This window comes from Pleurodeles waltl, chromosome 5 (genome assembly GCF_031143425.1).
Source record: "Pleurodeles waltl isolate 20211129_DDA chromosome 5, aPleWal1.hap1.20221129, whole genome shotgun sequence".
Taxonomy (NCBI): Eukaryota; Metazoa; Chordata; class Amphibia; order Caudata; family Salamandridae; genus Pleurodeles; species Pleurodeles waltl.
The window spans coordinates 595,105,331-595,128,560 of NC_090444.1; the positions used below are offsets into that span (position 1 = coordinate 595,105,331).

A 23,230-nucleotide genomic window follows, 5' to 3' on the forward strand; every position below is an offset into this window, starting at 1 on the left:
GTGCGCTCACTGGAGTCTCACCAAGTTTTAACAGGAAATAGCACATTACAGTAGTCCAGGCTTGTTAGGAACAATGCCTGAACTACCGGATATACCCCTTTGTTCGTGCTCAAGCCAGAGTGTATTCAGATGCTCTGCTATGGGAACAGTAGTAGGTGTGTTACCCATATCTTCAGGCCACCAGTTTGGCACCTTTTGTTATGGATAGGGGATCAAAACACGGTAGTTCTGTTTCTCCCAGTTCAATTTTAGTGCATTTGTGCATATCCAATTCTTGATTTGCACACAGTGGTGGAAATTCCTGACTGACATTATTTCTTCAGCTATTAATACTGGTCTCTGGGTATCATCTGCATAGCACATTAAGGAAATCCAAAATTCTGTATAAATTTTGCCAGAGGAGAGATGTAAAGGTTAAACCATGTGGAGCTTAGAATGGAGCCCTGAGGCACTCTATATGTTAAACCTTTGGTTTCGAGATATGGGAGGCCATCCTAACAGTCTGGGTTCGATTAGTGTGGAAGGAGGACAACCAATCCAATACATTTCCTCCGACTCCCAATGCTTTTGGCCTAGTTATCAGCGTTAAATCGTAGACTGTGTCAAATGCAGCACTACGGCCCAATGAAATTAGTGCTGCATTATGGCCCTTATCCAGTAGAATCCTTGTGTCATCTAACACAGTTACCAGGAAGGTCTCTGCATAGTGAAGAGACCCAAACCCAACCTTTGCTTTGTTCAGTATTTTCTTATATTCTTCATGTTTGATTAGTTGTCTGTTAATTTCCTTTTCCATTATTTTTGCGGGAAAGGAGAGACAGGGGATGGGCCTATAGTTAGAATTTGCTCGGGATCAGCATGCATATTTTCTTAAATATGAAGAATTTGGGCTTCTTTCTATAATTTGGGACAAGTGACAGCACTGTTTGCTTAGTTATATCATTCAGTTAGTCGCAGTGCAAACAGATCAGCACTTATATGGAAGCAGGAGGCAGAGATCTAGTGGTCAACCAAATGTAATTGTCAAAATCATATCTTTTACTGCTTCATGGTGTAATAACTCAAAATCTGTTAATGGAGAAACTTTCATTGAATCAATTCTTCTTCGTCCCTCCCATCCCTTACTAGTGAAGTTGATAGATGATACAAAGCTTAACTATCTTCTCCTGAAAGAATGACGAAAACGATAGTCAGAGCTAGCAAGTTTCAATGTCAGAGAAGACATGAAAACATATACTTTATACTAACTTAAACAGTTCCCTATTAATATTTCTTGCTGGTATGACTTTATCTGCTAAATATTTTTTCAGCTGAAATGCATTATTTTTAAAACCTTTTAAATTCATCTTTATGTACAGATTTATCATTTTCTGATCCTGTTTTTCTTCAAACCCTGTCAAACTTTTTACGTTGTCTTTTTGCTATGGCCAGCCCACTCAAGTACCAGGGAGGGGATGCTACACTCCTAAATATATTGGTTGTTACTGGTGCAATGGTGTGTAGTGCTTTTGTTACTCAACTGTTGAAATATAGTGCTTGTTTTAGACCATGCTTTACCCGTTGCCAGTCTAATTCTCTGTTGGGACGATGAAACACTAGACAAAATCATATTAAGTGGAATTCCATAATGGTCAGCCCAAGCTATCTTTATGAATGACATAACAGACATAGGGCCAGATTTAAGAAAAGTGGCGTAGTACCAAGTGCATTGTGACTTTTCTTGCACCTCTTAGTGCCCCCCAACGCCACCATGTGTCTATGATGTGTAACATCATGGCGATAGTTAAGGAACTAGCATCAAGATGTTTTAGGCTAGTTTGAAGCTTTGCAGGATTAGCGTAAAAAATGTTGACGCCAATCCTGCAACGCCCATTGTAAGCAATGATGTGCATCCTTTTAATGCCTGCTCCGAACAGGCGTTAAAAGTGCCAAAAAAAATCATGCTAAGAAATCTCTTAGATTTCCTTGCGTCATTTTTTCAGTCCCCCTAACGGGGGAATGTTCCCTGTGCATACATTATGCCTGACGCAAGCATAATGTAGCGCAAAGGGTAACAAAGTGGTGCAATGCATGCATTGAGCCACTTTGTAAATTTGGTGTTGCTACAGTATTGTGGCCTCATTGGGCAAAATTAGCGTAAAAAACATGATGCTAATGTGGCGTAAGGAGGTGCTAGGGGGTCTTAAATCTGCCCCATAGTTTGGGTTTTTGGTAAATATGAGGTTGATTGTGTGCCCTTTTTCATGTGTGGACAAGGCCACAGGTAGCTCCAAATTTAAGGCAGAAAGGGAGTGCTCCAACTCTTGAGTCTCGCAACAACCTTTGTCATCCCATTTTATATTTAAATCTCCTAGCACACAGAGGATATTTGATGTATAAAACTAAGGTCAATTAAATCAGCTAATGCAGAGCTGAAACCCGTGCAATATCCTCGGGGGATGATATAGTAATAGAAAGAACCAGGCAGATTTTTGGGTGAGCATTATCGTAGACAGGAGAGTTTCGGCCTTGTGAACTGTGGTAAATCCATTTTTTTAAATGGAACAATTGCTCCATATATTACCTCCAAGCCCCCGCCCATTCCAGTTGTTCTATTGTTCCTAATTATATTGTATCCAGCCAGTATAGCATTAAATAATCCTAGGCCTGATGCATCAGTTAGCCATGTTTTTGTTAAAAAATCATACTTTCAAGCAATGCAACGCATTAAGACAACTGCGCTGTGTGAAAGGGAGAGGGTTGGAATGCATCATATTTAATATTATATGGCACATTACTTTCCTTGCGCTGGCGTACTTTGTGCTGCCTCCGGCCAACGTGGGCACCCTAGCGCCATGGTACAAGGGTGCCTGTGTTGTTAGCATGAATGTTTTTCTGTAGAAAGGAGCACGTTCCTGCATAAAAACAATCCTCAGAGGCATTTTCCTCTTTCTATACAGCACACTTAGAAAGAGGAAACAAAGAGCAGAAATAAAGATAGTTCGCCTCGTTGCACCTCCCCTGGGAAGGCATAACATTTTGACGCATTACCAGGTTTACTAGTATTGGTAAATTTGGGAATGCACCAAAATCCATGTGTGGATGCATGGGAACATCCACGCTCCATCGATAGTACGCCTTCCTAGGGCACAGTAAGGCAAGGTAGCGACTTGTGCTGTCTTGCAATACTACAAATTTAGCAAGCAGCTCAGGGCCACTCAGGGAGGCCTTGTCTTGCTTGGTAAATCTAATTTAGGGAATGCATTGCCTTTGAAACACCATGAGGGATAAATCTGGCCCAGTATGTCTAAAGTTTTAGAGCCTCATTTACGAGGCCCATGGCACAGGGTGGCGCAGCAAGTGCCTTGCTGTGCTGCCCTGCGATACAGAGAAAGGGCAGAAATGCATTGTATCTACAAGATACAGTGCATTTCTGTCCTCTCCCTGTGCGCTGGTGCACAAATTGCTGCCATGGGGCAACAAAGTCACCCTTGCACGATGGTGCAAGGATGCCTGTGTTGCGGGGATGATTGTTTTTGTGCAGAAAGGCACAAAAACAGTTACAAGAGGCAGTATGCAGCACACATAAAAAGAGGAAAAACGGGGAGAAATAAAGATATTTCTCCCCGTTGGGTCATTCTTACACTACCCCTGAGGTGGCATAGGGATCTGATGCATTTCCAGACTTGTAAATCTGGGAATGCATCAGATTCCTTCTGGTTCCATGGGTGTTGCGTGAAAACACCCCAAGGAACACCCATGGAATTCCCCTTTTACACAGTGTTATGCATGAAAAGGGTCCATATTTACAAGGCCTTGAAAAGCCACTCAAGGTGGCTTTGTGTGGCCTTGTAAATATGGGCTGGCATACTGTGCCACCACAGCATAAAAAAATAATAATGCTCCAGTGGTGCAGTGTGCCGTTAGGGCCTCGTAAGTGAGGTCCTCAGGGCCTCATTTATAAGGTCTTTGCTCCACAATTAGGTCATTTTTTTGTATGCAGCAGTGGCTCTAGCAGAGCTTTACACTGCTCCAGATTTACAAACGGATGCATTGGGCCCAATGCGCCAGTTTGTAAACTCTTGCATCACATTATACCTGTGCCAGGTAGGCATTCTCATGGGAAAAACAACAGAGAAATGACGCAGTGAAATTTACATCATTTCACTGTGTCATTCTGTGACTTCACTGCATCAGAAATTTACTGCCTGCTCAGAGCAGGGCACAGGGCTTTTTTTCTGAAGGGGACTCCTTGCATTGCTGGAGTAGATTTTGTTTTTTATGCTAGTCCAGCAGTGCATGAGTTTAGAGCCAACAGATGGGGCAGAATTTCTGAAGCATCTGTGAAAAAGTGCGCTGTGGAGCTCTGTGTTGGAAGCACAGCGCATCAATTGTGTCATTAGGGGATTGTAGAGCAGCACAAGAAATCAGACCCATCTGGCATATGCGTCAAATTCTTGTAAATGAGGCCCTCAGTGTCTATGCAATCCATGGTTATTCAGGGAGCCTTTTGTTGTCCCCCTTACTGCTGTATTCTTTAATTTTGTCAATTCATTGCGTGAGTATCCATCTCTGATGTCCCCTGCCGCTGGTAATTTGTGTCACAATTATAAATGCAAAGGTCTTCTGAACAGTTCTATCAGACTACATGAGAAACTATTACAGGACTTGTATTATATCACCATCAATGTCTAATGAGTCTCTGTCCAATATACTCTGTGTCTATGCAAATACCATATTCAAACAGTAAAATGAGGCCAGTGGGACTACTCTTAGCCACTCAGGCCCCAAAGATTAGAAAAATAATAGTGCAGTTGTTTTTATCGAACAAAAGTGGGTATAGATTTTTGAAACAAATTGGTGGTTCTCCTGGTCATTAACAGCTGTTAAACCATAGCAGCTTATGCTGCTTAGCTGCATCACAACCAGTACTTAATGGCTGCTGATGAGATCCACTGGTACATCTCCTTGGTGTCAGTGTCTCTTGGCAGTTGTTACTGTGGGCAGTCCTAAATTGTGTTTCCTCCAAGGTGTGTGCCTGCCCAGCCTTCTTGATGACGCACTCAGTCGCATGAAGAGTGCACTTGTCGCCACAGAACCAAGCATCTTATAGCAAACAGCAGGTCACCTGTGGATGAAATACACATTAGTGCACCAACCTTTCCAACTCTGATATCCGCGTTACTGATTCTACTCAAGTCCGCTTTCTTCCCAATCAAGGTGGGCAGCTTCATGTTTGCAAGAATGTCCTGGACATCATATGTGTTCTCGATAGCAAGCTTTGGCAGTGTTAAATGAACAGATCTGTAGAAAAGAAAGAAAAAGGTAGTGTGCACCTTTTTATTGTGGTTACCCAATACAAGGTAGACATGCCAACTGTGTTGGTCATAAAAGCATTGGCATGAGTATTTTGGACAGAAAGTACAGTGTGTCTCTATTCCACTTTGAATCTCTCACAGTAAGGCAAAGAGGGGGAAGTATAGACCAAGTCAATCGTTAAATTTCAACTGTGAAAGTTGGACAGAGTTTCAAAGGGAAAAAATAGCATGACTGGATGATTCTGGGATCTTGTATTGCGAGTCATAAAACGCCCAAAAGTGCCGAAGGTACAGTGTCTCCCTCAAAGGCCACAATTACAAGCTGCATGGTCCAGTAGTGCTGAAATGAACAATTTCAGAACCTCATTTCGGATTATTAATTGCACAATATCGACAGGAAACTACAAACGTGTGTCCCTAGATTGGGGAATAACCGTTCAGATCTGGAATTACTGAGTTCAAATCTGTATGGTTACCTCCGGATCCCAGGATAATTCCACTCTCATTTACCCCATCCTACAAGCAGCTGGAAAATGGCATCTGGGTAGGGTTTGTCAGTGGGGCAGGTTAGGCTGTGGGTCAGTTGGGGTTAGTATCACAACCTCTCCCAAACCCCTGGTCCAGTAGGTTTAGGCTGGCCTGCATTTATACCTCCAGCCCTTGCCCAGTCCCGACACAACTGTGACCAGCCATAATTGGGCTGGTGTTTCAGCATCTTGGCATATCTCACCAGCCAACTTGTAATCGGCTCCTAAGTGGTAGACTGAGTTTGTATAGCCTGAAAACTAATAAAGAAAAATGAAGAAAAAAGGATGACCCAATCGTTATCAAGAGAACAAGAGAGAGCGCTTGCGCTACACTCACTTCTACCTTCTCTAATGATGATCGGTGCTCCTGGAAAATTTAGACTGTGAAGGAGCACTATAGGTGACAGACAGAGAGAAAGCGAGTGAACATGCTCTTCGGTTTACCTGCTTCTAAGGTTTTCAAAAAGCGAGGCGTATGAGTTGGCGGACAGTGTTGATTCGATCTGTTCCAAGGTCTTTCCATGCGTGGGTTGAACCAAGAGAAGGAAGTCGTTCTCGCTGAGGGGAACTCTGATCACAAACAAGTTCTGTCGGTCATCGTGCTTGAACTGGAACGTGCCTGTGACGGACATCATGGGCACTGAGATCTTCCTGCTGTTATCAACCCAAAAGTCCTGGGGGTCTGCCACGGGATAGGCGTTCTTCACTTTACCTAAGAGCACGCAGAGTAAGACCCAATAATTAACAATATAAGGCGATTAATGTGTTCGGCATGTTTAACTCAGGTGAAACAAGTGGATCTCAGGCGTTTACCAAGAGTCACAGCGCTCTAAAGCTTGATTATAGCACTGGATAGACCTAAGATCCAACATGGAGGGGATATAACCAACTCAGAAGAAACGTTTTATCAAGCAATAAATAATTTGTAATTTGTAATTCAGCATCCTTAGCTATACTTTTAATCACTCAGTGGTAATTTTGATGTGCTATAACAATGAATGTTTAAAAGGAGTTTACTTTAAAACTGCCTGGCTTACTTATAGAAAAAAGGACTTTTGGAAAACTAAAACTAAAAAATGCACGTGTGACAAATGTTTTGTTCGTTGATTTTTGTTTCTGGGTTTGATGGAGGGGTTGTGGAGGTTGGTGTGAGCGGTACGATGCAGTACAAAATTGTCTTGCTATTCCATTCACCAACCACACTCGTGCAGATCATATTCATGCAGATTTTGATTTTCCTAATATTACAGCAGTGTTCTTGGCAAAAAACTAGGGCCCGTATTTATACTTTTTTTGCGCCGCATTTGCGTCGTTTTTTGACGCAAAACCGGCGCAAACTTGCAAAATGCCATTGTATTTTGTAGGTTTGCGCCGTTTTGCGCCAAAAAGCGGCGCAAATGCGGCGCTAAAAAAAGTATAAATACGGGCCCTAGAGCAGCCCCTATGATATCAGGTATTCGTTTAGGAAAAATTATTTCAAAACTGAATAGTAATTATCAATTTCCTAAAAGCAAGTTTAAACTTTACACTATGTAACCATCTACTCATTACTGAGCTATCAGGAGCAACTTTCCCTGACACCGTGTAGCTCTTTTACATACCACAATTTGAATCCTATGGAGCCAGCTATGTCTAAAATATGCAAAGTATCAAGGAACTGAAAAAGTTTAAAATAAATGATAATTTGGGATATAAATGTAGGCAAACCTCACCCAGGGCCATATGTACGAACAAATTTTCCCATAGACACAGAATGGGTAAAAACGTTTGATACATATGGTCCCTGGTAACTAAAGACTTGATTAAGCGTGCCATGCTAAATTGCAACACCCATGAATGTTGCAAAAGCCAGTGGGTGGGAGGTTTCTGACCACTCAGAGTTTTCTTCCAGTATGTATCAGCAGGTCAGACCTACTGATTTTCGCCAGATGAAAAGAGTCAGTATATACCAGGACATGCAGATTTTGACATTAAAAGTGTAGAGGGGAAAAGTATCAGTGTTCAACAGATGTAATAAACAGTACCTGTTAGTCCGAGGCACTCGAAATTGAGGCCTAAGTGTTCTGCATAGCAACTAGCAAAACAAGCATTTGCAATGCAATCGTCTCGCATTTGCTCTGGTTAGAGCTATTAGAGTTGCAAATTCCTAACTGGACTTTTCTTGCCACATAAATTGAAAATTAAAAGTAAAACATTAGTTGACATAAGCAATCCGATTCAAAGCACCATGGCAGCCATGAGCGCGAAGGAGAGACACAAAAGGAAAAAGAAGTTCACTCACAGTCAAACATATCAGCAATCGTGCAATTATCCATGTAATAGGGTCTGTCTGCAATGCAGTAAACTTCCAGCAGGGGGGACAAATGTAAAGCATTTACCAATGATAACAAAGGATTTTTGAAAGGCAAGCCCAAGTACGAGTGAAAGTGATAGGCGTGAGGTAGGCGTGGTTAAATGCCCACAATTCTAACAACAGGTCAAAGCGTTTGCGGGCGCGACCTAATAATTCCATTGCTTGCTTTACTAAATATTGCCACACACTGCATAATATCAACACACTAGCGTGCTTATATAATGTATGTGATGTCTATGGAGCGAACCTACATAAAAAAACAACGTAGCAGTGTGTCAGGTAACTCTAATATTTTTTAAACACAAACAGCCTCATTAACAAGAAACCGGTGCAATGGAATCGCTGCACCAGTTTTCTAGCGCCAGTCCTGTCCACCTAATGAATGCCATTGCAGCACTGTATTTATAATACAGCGCTTCATGGTTCAAGTTTCCACAGATGCGTCCGAAATTCTGACACATCTTGTAGATTTAATTGCACCCGTTCTGCTTGCCTTTTAATGGGGGAATGCCTATCTTGCACACATTATACCTGGCACATGTATAATGTGGCGCAAGGTTTTACAAACTGGTTTAATGGTCGCATTGTGCCAGTTTGTAAATGTGGCGCACTGAGGGGACTGCTTTGCACCGCCGCTGTGTCAAAAAAAATAATGCAACAGTGGCGCAAGGGGCTTCTAAAAAAGCCCCAAAATGTTTTTACAGAAATGGCCACAGGACCATAACAGCAAGAGATATCATTTATACAGCATCTCTACAAAAAAGAATAGGCTGCTGTTTTTGAATAGCGGGTTCTTGGATATCCTCAATACAGTCCACGATGATAGTCTAGTTAAAGAGTTGGACATGGATCCTACTTCAATCAATCAATCAATCAATCAGGGATTTGTAAAGCGCACTACTCACACGTGAGGGTCTCAAGACGCTTTTCAAGCCTACTTGTAAAGTCTGAGAAAGAGTAGATGAACAATGAGAGTTTATGCATAATAAAACAAGACTTAGAGCCTGATACGATCCTGGCGGATAGAATACTCGTCACAAACGTGATGGATATTCTGTCTGCCATATTACGATCTCCATAGGCTATAAAGGGATCGTAGTACAGTGGACGGGATATCCCTCACGTTTGTGACAAAGTAATCCCGTCTGCCAAGATCGTGCTCAGGCTCTTAATGTTCAAAAGTGTGACAATCATAAGGTTTCCATTGAAAACAGAAGGAGAAAATGGGATTGAATACATCCAGTCAGCTAAAAATAATTTATAATTTGATCTATTAATTTTTTAAAGATCCTCGGTCATTCGTAAAATATCAAATAAGTCCATTCAAAATTTTCCTGTATGCTGTAAATCAGTGATAACGCTTATAATTGTGTAAATGTTTTAAAGTCCTAACCAAAAGCTTCTTTAATCTTACAGCCCAGGATGCGGAGCAAAACATTATTTGAGGAATATAGTTTTTGTTAATTGTTTTATTTATTATGAAATTATGGTGATCCGGTAATGATGACATTTATTTGCATTAAATCAACAGCTGTGATACAATGATTAACCTTTCCTCTAAGTTGGATGTGCCAACAAGCAATTGCCTAGAGCGACTTGTTCACCAAATAGTAAAGTTCCGTTGAGTTTTCAGAATAGTCACAAAATATGGAAATCACCTCCATTGAAGCTCAGTGCAAGTAAATTCACCTCCTAGGTATTCAATCTGGATATCCTGAAAACCTGAGTGCATTTTACTGCGTGGTTTGTCTACTATGTCAAAACTGAAAAAAGTCACTTGTTCATTTTATATGATTATTAAACTTATATATATAATATATGAAAATGGTGTATAAAGTAGGAAGGCTCAGAGCAAAAGTCGTACTAATGGGTGTTTGAAGATGACAGGGTTAGATTGACTTGCATAACTTTTTTGGTCCATAATATTACAATAGTGCCCCCATGGCTCTAACTCCAAATCAGCAAAGCATACTACTACATTCTCATGCGAGCCGTGGCTTGGTTTTAACCAAGCCCTATAAACCAGTGTGGGCTCAACCGTCATCCAGGGAGCACTTTTGATATTCCTTCCGACATGGTCATAAGATAAAAATACATAAAGAACACCCCGGTTTCTCTTTATTATTGGGTTTGTTTGGTCTGGTTAAAAACTTGTTTCTCAGGTGTTTATGAAAGGGGGTTAAAACCCCTGCACCCTAGGTCTTTGTCAACATGTTTCAGCCATTTTTAATGGCCTCTAAAGGCCCTGGGCTTCTATCAAGACTGAACTCTCAATGCCCTGTATGTGTTATAAGGTTTTACTCTTGTCAGGATTGTCTCATCCTTATATTTAAAGGTCTATGTCATACATTGGATATCACACTACATGCAAGAATCTGAAACAGGCCTACTTGCCTTCTCCGGGTAAACAGTAACGCCCTAACAGGTAGACAAACACACCATATATGGGATGGTGGGGCACTTCCCTGTAGTCACTCTCACGTCAAGGGTACCATGCTGCCATTTTACCTATACTATCCACCACTCCATCGGGCATGGTCTAGCATACCAGAGGCACCTAATAATAAAGGGAAAATGGGAGTTCTTTAGGTATTTGTATTTTTAATACCCCATCAGAGGGAATATCACAAGTGCTTCCTGGAATATTGTCGAGCCCACCCTGGTTTATAGGGGCCAAGGTGAGAGCCGATGATGAAGCATGGTACCAATATGATGTGTGAGCGGCCCTAAAAACTATTTTGGATCTCTCCATCTAGGTGGACTTGGGTAAAACCGAGGAGTGGCTCAGTTGAGAGGGTGGTAGGCTAGCTTGGTGTTTTGGTGTATGTAATGTGCTGAAAACATCTGGTGGTAGCCCTTCTTTGAGAAAAAAAAATGTGATGGCATAGTACCATGATCTTATACCCACTTGAACCCTGACAATCCGAAATGTATAATTTTGTGTTCTTTAAGAATGATGACTTGCAGAATGTTTTTGAATTTGCAACAAATTTAGGGTACTTTACTTGCGTGGTGTAGGTGTGGTTCATCAGATGTACGGTCTTTTGTTTTTATTTGTTGCACAAATTTCATGCTATTTCCTTCATTTCCTATGTACGCCCTACTATAAATATACATGAAAGTAGGGTTTCCTAAATGGTTCCTCTTTGAAGTCTCATAATTTCTTGAAAAGCTATTTTTCTACGTACATTAAATTGTATTAGTATGCTGTAGGAAGTTGGCTCTGTATGTGCTATTTCAAAGTAAGGAATAGCATGCACAGAGTCCAAGGGTTCCCCTTAGAGGTAAAAATAGTGGTAAAAATAGATAATACTAATGCTCTATTTTGTGGTAGTGTGGTCGAGCAGTAGGCTTATCCAAGGAGTAGTGTTAAGCATTTGTTGTACATACACATAGACAATAAATGAGGTACACACACTCAGAGACAAATCCAGCCAATAGGTTTTGTTATAGAAAAAATATCTTTTCTTAGTTTATTTTAAGAACCACAGGTTCAAATTTAACATGTAATATCTTGTTTGAAAGGTATTGCAGGTAAGTACATTAGGAACTTTGAATCATTTCAATTGCATGTATACTTTTCAAGTTATTCACAAATAGCTACTTTAAAAGTGGACACAGTGCAATTTTCACAGTTCCTGGGGGAGGTAAGTTTTTGTTAGTTTTACCAGGTAAGTAAGACACTTACAGGGTTCAGTTCTTGGTCCAAGGTAGCCCACCGTTGGGGGTTCAGAGCAACCCCAAAGTTACCACACCAGCAGCTCAGGGCCGGTCAGGTGCAGAGTTCAAAGTGGTGCCCAAAACGCATAGGCTATAATGGAGAGAAGGGGGTGCCCGGTTCCGGTCTGCTTGCAGGTAAGTACCCGCGTCTTCGGAGGGCAGACCAGGGGAGTTTTGTAGGGCACCGGGGGGGGACACAAGCCTACACAGAAATTTCACCCTCAGCGGCGCGGGGGCGGCCGGGTGCAGTGTTAGAACAAGCGTCGGGTTCGCAATGTAAGTCAATGAGAGATCACGGGATCTCTTCAGCGCTGCAGGCAGGCAAGGGGGGGCTTCCTCGGGGAAACCTCCACTTGGGCAAGGGAGAGGGACTCCTGGGGGTCACTTCTGCAGTGAAAGTCCGGTCCTTCAGGTCCTGGGGGCTGCGGGTGCAGGGTCTTTTCCAGGCGTCGGGACTTAGGTTTCAGAGAGTCGCGGTCAGGGGAAGCCTCGGGATTCCCTCTGCAGGCGGCGCTGTGGGGGCTCAGGGGGGACAGGTTTTGGTACTCACAGTCGTAGAGTAGTCCGGGGGTCCTCCCTGAGGTGTTGGTTCTCCACCAGCCGAGTCGGGGTCGCCGGGTGCAGTGTTGCAAGTCTCACGCTTCTTGCGGGGAGTTGCAGGGTTCTTTAAAGCTGCTTCTTGAAACAAAGTTGCAGTCTTTTTGGAGCAGGTCCGCTGTCCTCGGGAGTTTCTTGTCGTCGTCGAAGCAGGGCAGTCCTCAGAGGATTCAGAGGTCGCTGGTCCCTTTGGAAGGCGTCGCTGGAGCAGAGTTCTTTGGAAGGCAGGAGACAGGCCGGTGAGTTTCTGGAGCCAAGGCAGTTGTTGTCTTCTGGTCTTCCTCTGCAGGGGTTTTCAGCTGGGCAGTCCTTCTTCTTGTTGTTGCAGGAATCTAACTCTTTAGGTTCAGGGAAGCCCTTAAATACTAAATTTAAGGGCGTGTTTAGGTCTGGGGGGTTAGTAGCCAATGGCTACTAGCCCTGAGGGTGGATACACCCTCTTTGTGCCTCCTCCCAAGGGGAGGGGGTCACATTCCTATCCCTATTGGGGGAATCCTCCTTCTACAAGATGGAGGATTTCTAAAAGTCAGAGTCACCTCAGCTCAGGACACCTTAGGGGCTGTCCTGACTGGCCAGTGACTCCTCCTTGTTTTTCTCATTATCTCTCCTGGACTTGCCGCCAAAAGTGGGGGCTGGGTCCAGGGGGCGGGCATCTCCACTAGCTGGAGTGCCCTGGGGCATTGTAACACGAAGCTTGAGCATTTGAAGCTCACTGCTAGGTGTTACAGTTCCTGCAGGGGGGAGGTGTGAAGCACCTCCACCCAGAGCAGGCTTTGTTTCTGTCCTCAGAGAGCACAAAGGCTCTCACCGCATGAGGTCAGACACTCGTCTCTCAGCAGCAGGCTGGCACAGACCAGTCAGTCCTGCACTGAACAATTGGGTAAAATACAGGGGGTATCTCTAAGATGCCCTCTGTGTGCATTTTTTAATAAATCCAACACTGGCATCAGTGTGGGTTTATTATTCTGAGAAGTTTGATACTAAACTCCCCAGTATTCAGTGTAGCCATTATGGAGCTGTGGAGTTCGTTTTTGACAGACTCCCAGCCCATATACTCTTATGGCTACCCTGCACTTACAATGTCTAAGGTTTTGCTTAGACACTGTAGGGGCATAGTGCTCATGCACATATGCCCTCACCTGTGGTATAGTGCACCCTGCCTTAGGGCTGTAAGGCCTACTAGAGGGGTGACTTACCTATGCCACAGGCAGTGGGAGGTTGGCATGGCACCCTGAGGGGAGTGCCATGTCGACTTAGTCATTTTCTCCCCATCAGCACACACAAGCTGGCAAGCAGTGTGTCTGTGCTGAGTGAGGGGTCCCTAGGGTGGCATAAGACATGCTGCAGCCCTTAGAGACCTTCCCTGGCATCAGGGCCCTTGGTACCAGGGGTACCAGTTACAAGGGACTTACCTAGGTGCCAGGGTTGTGCCAATTGTGGAAACAATGGTACATTTTAGGTGAAGGAACACTGGTGCTGGGGCCTGGTTAGCAGGGTCCCAGCACACTTCTCAGTCAAGTCAGCATCAGTATCAGGCAAAAAGTGGGGGGTAACTGCAACAGGGAGCCATTTCTTTACACAAGCCCCCCCCAGCCCACAGGCCAGGAGACTCAGCCAAAGCTGGGAGAGTCTTCCTAGTCTGTCAGGCGAGGAAGAGTAGAGGAAATAGGCTGGTTTGTTGCAGGGCCTACTCTGCCTTACATCCTCCTGTTCAGGTCATTCCCTCTGGGGAACTGACCCACTTCCACAGTGATAGGACCTAGTCTGAACTGCCTCTTGTCTGTGCTTTTTATGTCTTCACCCATTCTCTCTATTTTGGGTTTAGAGGTATCCACCTCTGCTAATCTTATCTTAGCCAGGGTCACCCCTAGCTTACCCAAAGAGGTTACCCAGAGCTGGAGTAACCCCACCATGACCAACAGGGTCAGGGGGCCTAACTTGCTATTTGGCATGGGGTCTGACCACCATGCCAAGGATAGTGCAGCCATAAAGGCTAACACCCAGCAGAGGCCACTGACAGCTGTCAGTGCCCAGAACCACACCTTTAGCTCTTCACCTACAAGGGAAGGGGCTAAGTTACAGGCTTCTTTGGGTTCAGGGTGCCTGTCTGCTGTATTAGAGTGGGGGGTTACCACATCTTGTAGTAAACACCCTTCTTCCACTCTTTCTTCTGTTAGCTGAGGAGCCACCCACTCAGACTTAACAGTTGCCTGACTAGCCAGGACTTCTTGTGGGTCAGGTTGGACTTTATCAGAGCCACTTTTGGAGTTCTCCTCTACTGGAGCAGAATCTCCTTGGCTTGCTCGAACCTTGGCTAAAGGTTGTCCACCTTTTCTACTCTGTTTCCTTTTATTTTTCTTCTGGGGCCTACTGGCATTTACTGCAGAGGCAGGCACTCCAGAATCCTTGGGAGAGGACTGGCCCTGGACCAGTTCTTCTCTTAGGCTCTGACTAACCTCTGGGTAGTCATTTCCAAGGAGACAATCAAGGGGGAGGTCTGTACTGACTACCACCCTTCTCCAGCTAAAAGTTCCACCCACTTCTATGGGCACAAGAGCCACAGGCCTATTAGTGACCCTGTCTGGGCTAACTCTTACTCTGGCCATCTCACCTGGGATGTACTGGTTTGAGAGCACCAGCCTGTCATGCACAATAGTGTGACTGGCACAAGTGTCTCTCAGGGCAGTGGCTGGGATTCCATTCACCTGTAGGTGGTGGAAGTGTCTACTTTCTTCTGGAATCTCCAACTCACCTGTTGGGCCCTTTTTCCAGTTGAAGGCTATGAAGACCTCCTCATCTGAGGAGTCATCTCCAATGGCTACACTGGTTACCCCTGGGGTTTTGCTAGGGGGTCTGTTTTTGGGACAAGAAGTGTCCTTGGTGTGGTGCCCTGTCTGTTTACAGTTATGGCACCATGCCTTAGTGGCATCCCAGCTCTTACCCTGGTACCCACCTTTGTTTTGGGTTGTGTCTCTGGGCCCACCCACCTGGTCTGGTTTTTGGGGGCCTACAGGGGACTCTTTTTCTTTGTTTCTAGTGTCACCCACTTTCTCCTGGGGAGGCTTTGTAACCCCTTTCTTTTGGTCACCCCCAGTGGAAGTTTTGGTTACCCTAGTCTTGACCCAGTGGTCTGCCTTCTTTCCCAATTCTTGGGGAGAAATTGGACCTAGGTCTACCAGATACTGATGCAACTTTTCATTGAAGCAGTTACTTAAAATGTGTTCTTTCATAAACAAATTATAAAGCCCAACATAGTCATACACTTCATTTCCAGTTACCCAACCATCCAGTGTTTTCACTGAGTAGTCAACATAATCAACCCAGGTCTGGCTCGAGGATTTTTGAGCCCCCCTGAATCTAATCCTATACTCCTCAGTGGAGAATCCAAAGCCCTCAATCAGGGTACCCTTCATGAGGTCATAAGATTCTGCATCTTTTTTAGAGAGTGTGAGGAGTCTATCCCTACACTTTCCTGTGAACATTTCCCAAAGGAGAGCACCCCAGTGAGATTTGTTCACTTTTCTGGTTACACAAGCCCTCTCAAAAGCTGTGAACCTTTTGGTGATGTCATCACCATCTTCATATCTTGTTACAATCCCTTTAGGGATTTTCAACATGTCAGGAGAATCTCTGACCCTATTTATGTTGCTGCCACCATTGATGGGTCCTAGGCCCATCTCTTGTCTTTCCCTTTCTATGGCTAGGATCTGTCTTTCCAAAGCCAAACTTTTGGCCATCCTGGCTAACTGGATGTCCTCTTCACTGGAGTTATCCTCAGTGATTTCAGAGATGTTGGTCCCTCCTGTGAGGGGAACAGCATCTCTGACTATTATGTTTGGAGACAGGGCTTGAGAGGCCCTGCTCTCCCTAAATAGGACTGGTAGGGGGGAATTTTCCTCCAAGTCACTATCTTCATCCTCTGTGTTGCCATCCTCAGAGGGGTTGGCCTTTGCAAACTCTGCCAACAGCTTCTGGAGCTGTAGTTTGGAAGGTCTGGGGCCCATTGTTATTTTCTTTATTTTACAGAGTGACCTTAGCTCCCTCATCTTAAGATGGAGGTAAGGTGTGGTGTCGAGTTCCACCACATTCACATCTGTACTAGACATTATGCTTCTAAAAGTTGGAATACTTTTTAAGAAACTAAAACTAGTTCTAGAACCTAATTCAAACTTTTAACAAACTTTTAAACTCTAAAAGAAATGCTAAACAGGATCTAACACAAGGCCCTAGCAGGTCTTTTAAGAATTTAGAAAACTTTTCAAATTGCAAAAATCAATTTCTAGTGACAATTTTGGAATTTGTCGTGTGATCAGGTATTGGCTGAGTAGTCCAGCAAATGCAAAGTCTTGTACCCCACCGCTGATCCACCAATGTAGGAAGTTGGCTCTGTATGTGCTATTTCAAAGTAAGGAATAGCATGCACAGAGTCCAAGGGTTCCCCTTAGAGGTAAAAATAGTGGTAAAAATAGATAATACTAATGCTCTATTTTGTGGTAGTGTGGTCGAGCAGTAGGCTTATCCAAGGAGTAGTGTTAAGCATTTGTTGTACATACACATAGACAATAAATGAGGTACACACACTCAGAGACAAATCCAGCCAATAGGTTTTGTTATAGAAAAAATATCTTTTCTTAGTTTATTTTAAGAACCACAGGTTCAAATTTAACATGTAATATCTTGTTTGAAAGGTATTGCAGGTAAGTACATTAGGAACTTTGAATCATTTCAATTGCATGTATACTTTTCAAGTTATTCACAAATAGCTACTTTAAAAGTGGACACAGTGCAATTTTCACAGTTCCTGGGGGAGGTAAGTTTTTGTTAGTTTTACCAGGTAAGTAAGACACTTACAGGGTTCAGTTCTTGGTCCAAGGTAGCCCACCGTTGGGGGTTCAGAGCAACCCCAAAGTTACCACACCAGCAGCTCAGGGCCGGTCAGGTGCAGAGTTCAAAGTGGTGCCCAAAACGCATAGGCTATAATGGAGAGAAGGGGGTGCCCCGGTTCCGGTCTGCTTGCAGGTAAGTACCCGCGTCTTCGGAGGGCAGACCAGGGGGGTTTTGTAGGGCACCGGGGGGGACACAAGCCTACACAGAAATTTCACCCTCAGCGGCGCGGGGGCGGCCGGGTGCAGTGTTAGAACAAGCGTCGGGTTCGCAATGTAAGTCAATGAGAGATCACGGGATCTCTTCAGCACTGCAGGCAGGCAAGGGGGGGGCTTCCTCGGGGAAACCTCTACTTGGGCAAGGGAGAGGGACTCCTGGGGGTCACTTCTGCAGTGAAAGTCCGGTCCTTATGGTCCTGGGGGCTGCGGGTGCAGGGTCTTTTCCAGGCGTCGGGACTTAGGTTTCAGAGAGTCGCGGTCAGGGGAAGCCTCGGGATTCCCTCTGCAGGCGGCGCTGTGGGGGCTCAGGGGGGACAGGTTTTGGTACTCACAGTCGTAGAGTAGTCCGGGGGTCCTCCCTGAGGTGTTGGTTCTCCACCAGCCGAGTCGGGGTCGCCGGGTGCAGTGTTGCAAGTCTCACGCTTCTTGCGGGGAGTTGCAGGGTTCTTTAAAGCTGCTTCTTGAAACAAAGTTGCAGTCTTTTTGGAGCAGGTCCGCTGTCCTCGGGAGTTTCTTGTCGTCGTCGAAGCAGGGCAGTCCTCAGAGGATTCAGAGGTCGCTGGTCCCTTTGGAAGGCGTCGCTGAAGCAGAGTTCTTTGGAAGGCAGGAGACAGGCCGGTGAGTTTCTGGAGCCAAGGCAGTTGTTGTCTTCTGGTCTTCCTCTGCAGGGGTTTTCAGCTGGGCAGTCCTTCTTCTTGTTGTTGCAGGAATCTAACTCTTTAGGTTCAGGGAAGCCCTTAAATACTAAATTTAAGGGCGTGTTTAGGTCTGGGGGGTTAGTAGCCAATGGCTACTAGCCCTGAGGGTGGATACACCCTCTTTGTGCCTCCTCCCAAGGGGAGGGGGTCACATTCCTATCCCTATTGGGGGAATCCTCCTTCTACAAGATGGAGGATTTCTAAAAGTCAGAGTCACCTCAGCTCAGGACACCTTAGGGGCTGTCCTGACTGGCCAGTGACTCCTCCTTGTTTTTCTCATTATCTCTCCTGGACTTGCCGCCAAAAGTGGGGGCTGGGTCCAGGGAGCGGGCATCTCCACTAGCTGGAGTGCCCTGGGGCATTGTAACACGAAGCTTGAGCCTTTGAAGCTCACTGCTAGGTGTTACAGTTCCTGCAGGGGGGAGGTGTGAAGCACCTCCACCCAGAGCAGGCTTTGTTTCTGTCCTCAGAGAGCACAAAGGCTCTCACCGCATGAGGTCAGACACTCGTCTCTCAGCAGCAGGCTGGCACAGACCAGTCAGTCCTGCACTGAACAATTGGGTAAAATACAGGGGGTATCTCTAAGATGCCCTCTGTGTGCATTTTTTAATAAATCCAACACTGGCATCAGTGTGGGTTTATTATTCTGAAAAGTTTGATACTAAACTCCCCAATATTCAGTGTAGCCATTATGGAGCTGTGGAGTTCGTTTTTGACAGACTCCCAGCCCATATACTCTTATGGCTACCCTGCACTTACAATGTCTAAGGTTTTGCTTAGACACTGTAGGGGCATAGTGCTCATGCACATATGCCCTCACCTGTGGTATAGTGCACCCTGCCTTAGGGCTGTAAGGCCTACTAGAGGGGTGACTTACCTATGCCACAGGCAGTGGGAGGTTGGCATGGCACCCTGAGGGGAGTGCCATGTCGACTTAGTCATTTTCTCCCCATCAGCACACACAAGCTGGCAAGCAGTGTGTCTGTGCTGAGTGAGGGGTCCCTAGGGTGGCATAAGACATGCTGCAGCCCTTAGAGACCTTCCCTGGCATCAGGGCCCTTGGTACCAGGGGTACCAGTTACAAGGGACTTACCTAGGTGCCAGGGTTGTGCCAATTGTGGAAACAATGGTACATTTTAGGTGAAAGAACACTGGTGCTGGGGCCTGGTTAGCAGGGTCCCAGCACACTTCTCAGTCAAGTCAGCATCAGTATCAGGCAAAAAGTGGGGGGTAACTGCAACAGGGAGCCATTTCTTTACATATGCCCTTTAATGTTAGACCACACCACGTTGAGTAAATGGCTCTCACTGCCTGTGACTTATAGAATGTGCTCTTTTTGGGATGTATGCTAGACTTTTCTTACCTTTAAACCGAGCAACCTCTATGTCATCCTGCTTGTTGATTTGTATTTACACTTTTTTGTTTACTTTCTTGAAAGGCAAGCTCCACGCTGGTCTGTCTATTAATTTTTTACTTAGGGCTTCATTTACAAGGCCTTTCCGCCACTCTTACATAATTTATTTTGATGCAGTGGTGGAGCAAGCAGTACCCTACACTGCTCACATTTACAAACTGATGCCTTAGGTCCAATGCATCAGTTTGTAAAGCCTTGCGTCTCATTATCCCTGCGCCAAGTCTAATGTATGCAAGGCAGGCATTTCCAGGCAAAAAGCCACGCAGAACTGATGCAGTGAAATTTACATCATTTCACTGCGTCATTCTATGACTTCACTACGTCAGCATTTTACTGCCTGCTCAGAGCGGATGTAAAACTGATGCAGGGCTTTTCTCAATGGGGCACTCCTGGCATTGCTAGAGTAGTGTCATTTTTTGGACTCTAGTCTAGCATTGTGTGAGTTTAACACCACTGATGCATCAGAATTTTGGACGCACCTTTAAAAACGTGCTCCATGGAGCTCTGTATTGTAAATACAGCACATCCACGGCATTGTTAGGGGGTAGTAGGGCAGCGCAAGAAATCCGACACATCTGAGCCATTGTGTCAGATTCTTGTAAATGAGGCCATTAAACTTCCCTGACTTTTGAACTGATTAAATTCATGTTAGTCCTCTTGCCGAACTAAGCTTTAGTTCTGACTATTTACTTGCTTTGGAGGTTTACTTGATTTGAATTGAACAAATGACCTTTGTATTCTGTAATTATTCTTAAATTTGCATAAATCTTTATGGTTTTGACATTGAAATTTGTCCAGTGAAAGTTTATTTTATCTGTACAAAGGTCATCGTCTTAGAAGAAAAAAGCTTTAAGTTAATTTTTCTAGTGGTTTGGCTTGTGGAGAAAATGTTTTTTCACTTCCGCATTGGATTTTTGTTTCAAATGAAAAAACACTTTGAAGGACAACACATTGCGAGAAGCCTCTGGAAGTAGGAGTGTAAGATTCTAGGGATTACGTCAACTGGGACAGGGCCCCAAATACGAATTCCAAGCGGGTCAACCTATTGAGTGGATTAACCCTTTGACATCCACAATGTAAAAATATATGGTAATAGGAGATAGGTTATGCTCTTTGAATATGACTATTCTCACAAATATTGATATCCAAGAGTCCTTCTGTTTGCTCCTGTTTTATTTCAATTAGCTTAAGACATCAAAATCTTTACATGATGATAGACAAACAGCCAACACGTGGTTCACCCCCTAGGGCTGGCATGCCTGGGACTTTTTAAAGGCTGATACAATCCATGATAGGGAAAGACTGGATATCAATATTTGTGAAAATTGTCATATTGAAAGGACACAATCTATATCTTATTACAACACGTTGTGAGAGTATTTCAGTGAAGATTATTTCTTCAAAAGCCCGAGACATTTTTCAACCCAAAAACATTTTTTTCTAGGATTGCAGGTTAATGACATAAGGAATCTCTACCCACTTGTGCTTTACAATAGTGAATGACACTTTTATAAGGTACAGAGTATTGAAGAGTAGTAATAGTTGACTCACAAGCAATGTGCACAGATTAAATACTTGAAAAAATAAAGGTGAACTGTGATTATCATTATAGATGAACTAATATTTTTCAGTAACCTGATGCAAGATCATCACTGAAATATTATTTGAGAATTAATTACAAATGTTGATTTGATAAAGTTATGACAACCTCAGGAATTAATCATCCATGATTTCACTGATGAGTATATAGCTGTAATTTAATTTTAGAAATGTAAAACATAATAATGCCTCTAAAGTGAGCTGCTATGATATGAATACTGCTACATTTTGAAGTCAATATATTAAGATAATGGCTGGTGCACAGATTCTCTACTATACCTATGCAAAGCCTCACAGTATATAGATCAACTGGGTGAACATAAATATGCAAACACGTAGTTTGCTACTTTGATTCTGTCTCTGTGGGAAAGTGGAAAATCAGTACCAACCCTGTAATTATTTAAACTGTCACTGTCAAAATCGGGCTAAAGAATTGTAGAATCATACATATTGAAATTAGGGAGAATAATGTAATTTGTCATGTTATGGCCTACCCAATAAGAGTGGGTGCGACCGCACAATTTCTGTTGTAGGTGCACCTATGCAAGTTGTCCTTTTTTTACAAGTGCTGTGCCTGAGTAGAGATATTTTTCTTCATATAGCAAATTAGAAACTTGGTACTGGTATTTCAAGAGTCTACTTATATTCAGGATAATCTATCACCAAAGGCCACAACTGACTGCGGATGCAACTACATGTATTAGCACTGTTCAAGCTGCCTTCACAGACCCCTCTCCTGGAATTCTGAGCCCACCATGAACTAAGTCAGTGAAAATCCCAGAAAAAACATATTTATCTCCTTTATGTACATTTAATACAGATACAATCTCCTCTGGGTTGTCCTTGCTCCACCATGTCTCTCTCATCCCACAAAACCTGAAATGAAGATCTCACTCATGGGAATCTATTTTTTTTACAGGTCATTCCTCTTTGGGGGTTTACAAAGAACAGCATGGACATCATTTCCAGGCTTCTATTTATCTACATCTTGCGTGTGGATTTCACCACACTGCTTCTTAGATCCAGTCCTATCCAATCTTCTCACCAAGCCCTGGGCAGTTTGTGTTCATTGGGAAGTACACATTGTGGGTGCAATGATATACCACTGGTCTCCAAGGACCTTGATACTATTAAACTCCGGCAGATGCTCAACCATCTTGAAAAGTAGATGTCTTGAGTTTGGCCTGCACACCACTTTTGGCTCCTGGGAGGATCACTTCCTTAAGATGACCACCATGAAGGTTTTTGTCCATTAGGTTTTACTTCTTGTACTCCCTGTCTGTATCTTCATCCTTCCCACATACAAGCAGTAAGCTTTCCACTTGCAATAGTAGCAGGTTTCCTGTAGAGAGCCCTGGATTTGTGGCCAACAGTCTCCAGTGTCCAGTCCTTGGTCAGATGTCCATTTATGCTGTTGCATCAGACCTTCTCCAGACATCGAGATTAATAAAGCCTAGGTGGATCTGTATTCAACTAAAACTGGGGCATTTCTAGAAGCCAGGGTGAATTAAGTTATTTGTCAGGTTTAAAGAAAACATAACCCTAGCCATCCAAAGTAGATGGCATTTAAACCCTAGCCATCCAAAGTTGATGGCATTTTAATCTTAATGGCCTTTCTGTGGCAAACGTTCACAAAGGAAGGGGAAAAGAAGAACGTAATGGCCAAGAAGATGACAGAAAATTAGCACTCCAAGAGTAACCACTTTTTCACTTCCATTGTTATAATTATTTACAAGTTTAGTTTCATGAGTGATAAGTGACCAGAAATTGTTTTGTTATTTCTTTCTGGTGTGCAGTGAGTTGACAGGTAGTTGATCTTAGAATCTGTGAAAGTAAAGTCACTAATAGATGAAACGGGCACAATGTGATTGTTTTTAGATATGCAATGATAGATATGGCAGAAAATGTTAAAATATAATCTGC

The 23,230-nt window shown here is 43.8% G+C and overlaps 1 protein-coding gene across 2 annotated transcripts in view; it reads right to left on the bottom strand.

The window, feature by feature from the left end:
- AGT (angiotensinogen) overlaps positions 1–23,230 on the bottom strand; it is a 122,500-nt gene that overhangs the window by 10,962 nt on the left and 88,308 nt on the right. For both annotated transcript variants that reach the window (XM_069234442.1, XM_069234443.1), the window contains 2 exons: positions 6,269–6,536; positions 5,139–5,283 (listed from right to left, as the gene is read on the bottom strand). In XM_069234442.1, coding sequence (XP_069090543.1) covers positions 5,139–5,283; positions 6,269–6,536 — 413 coding nt within the window. The remainder of the gene's footprint in view (positions 1–5,138; positions 5,284–6,268; positions 6,537–23,230) is intronic.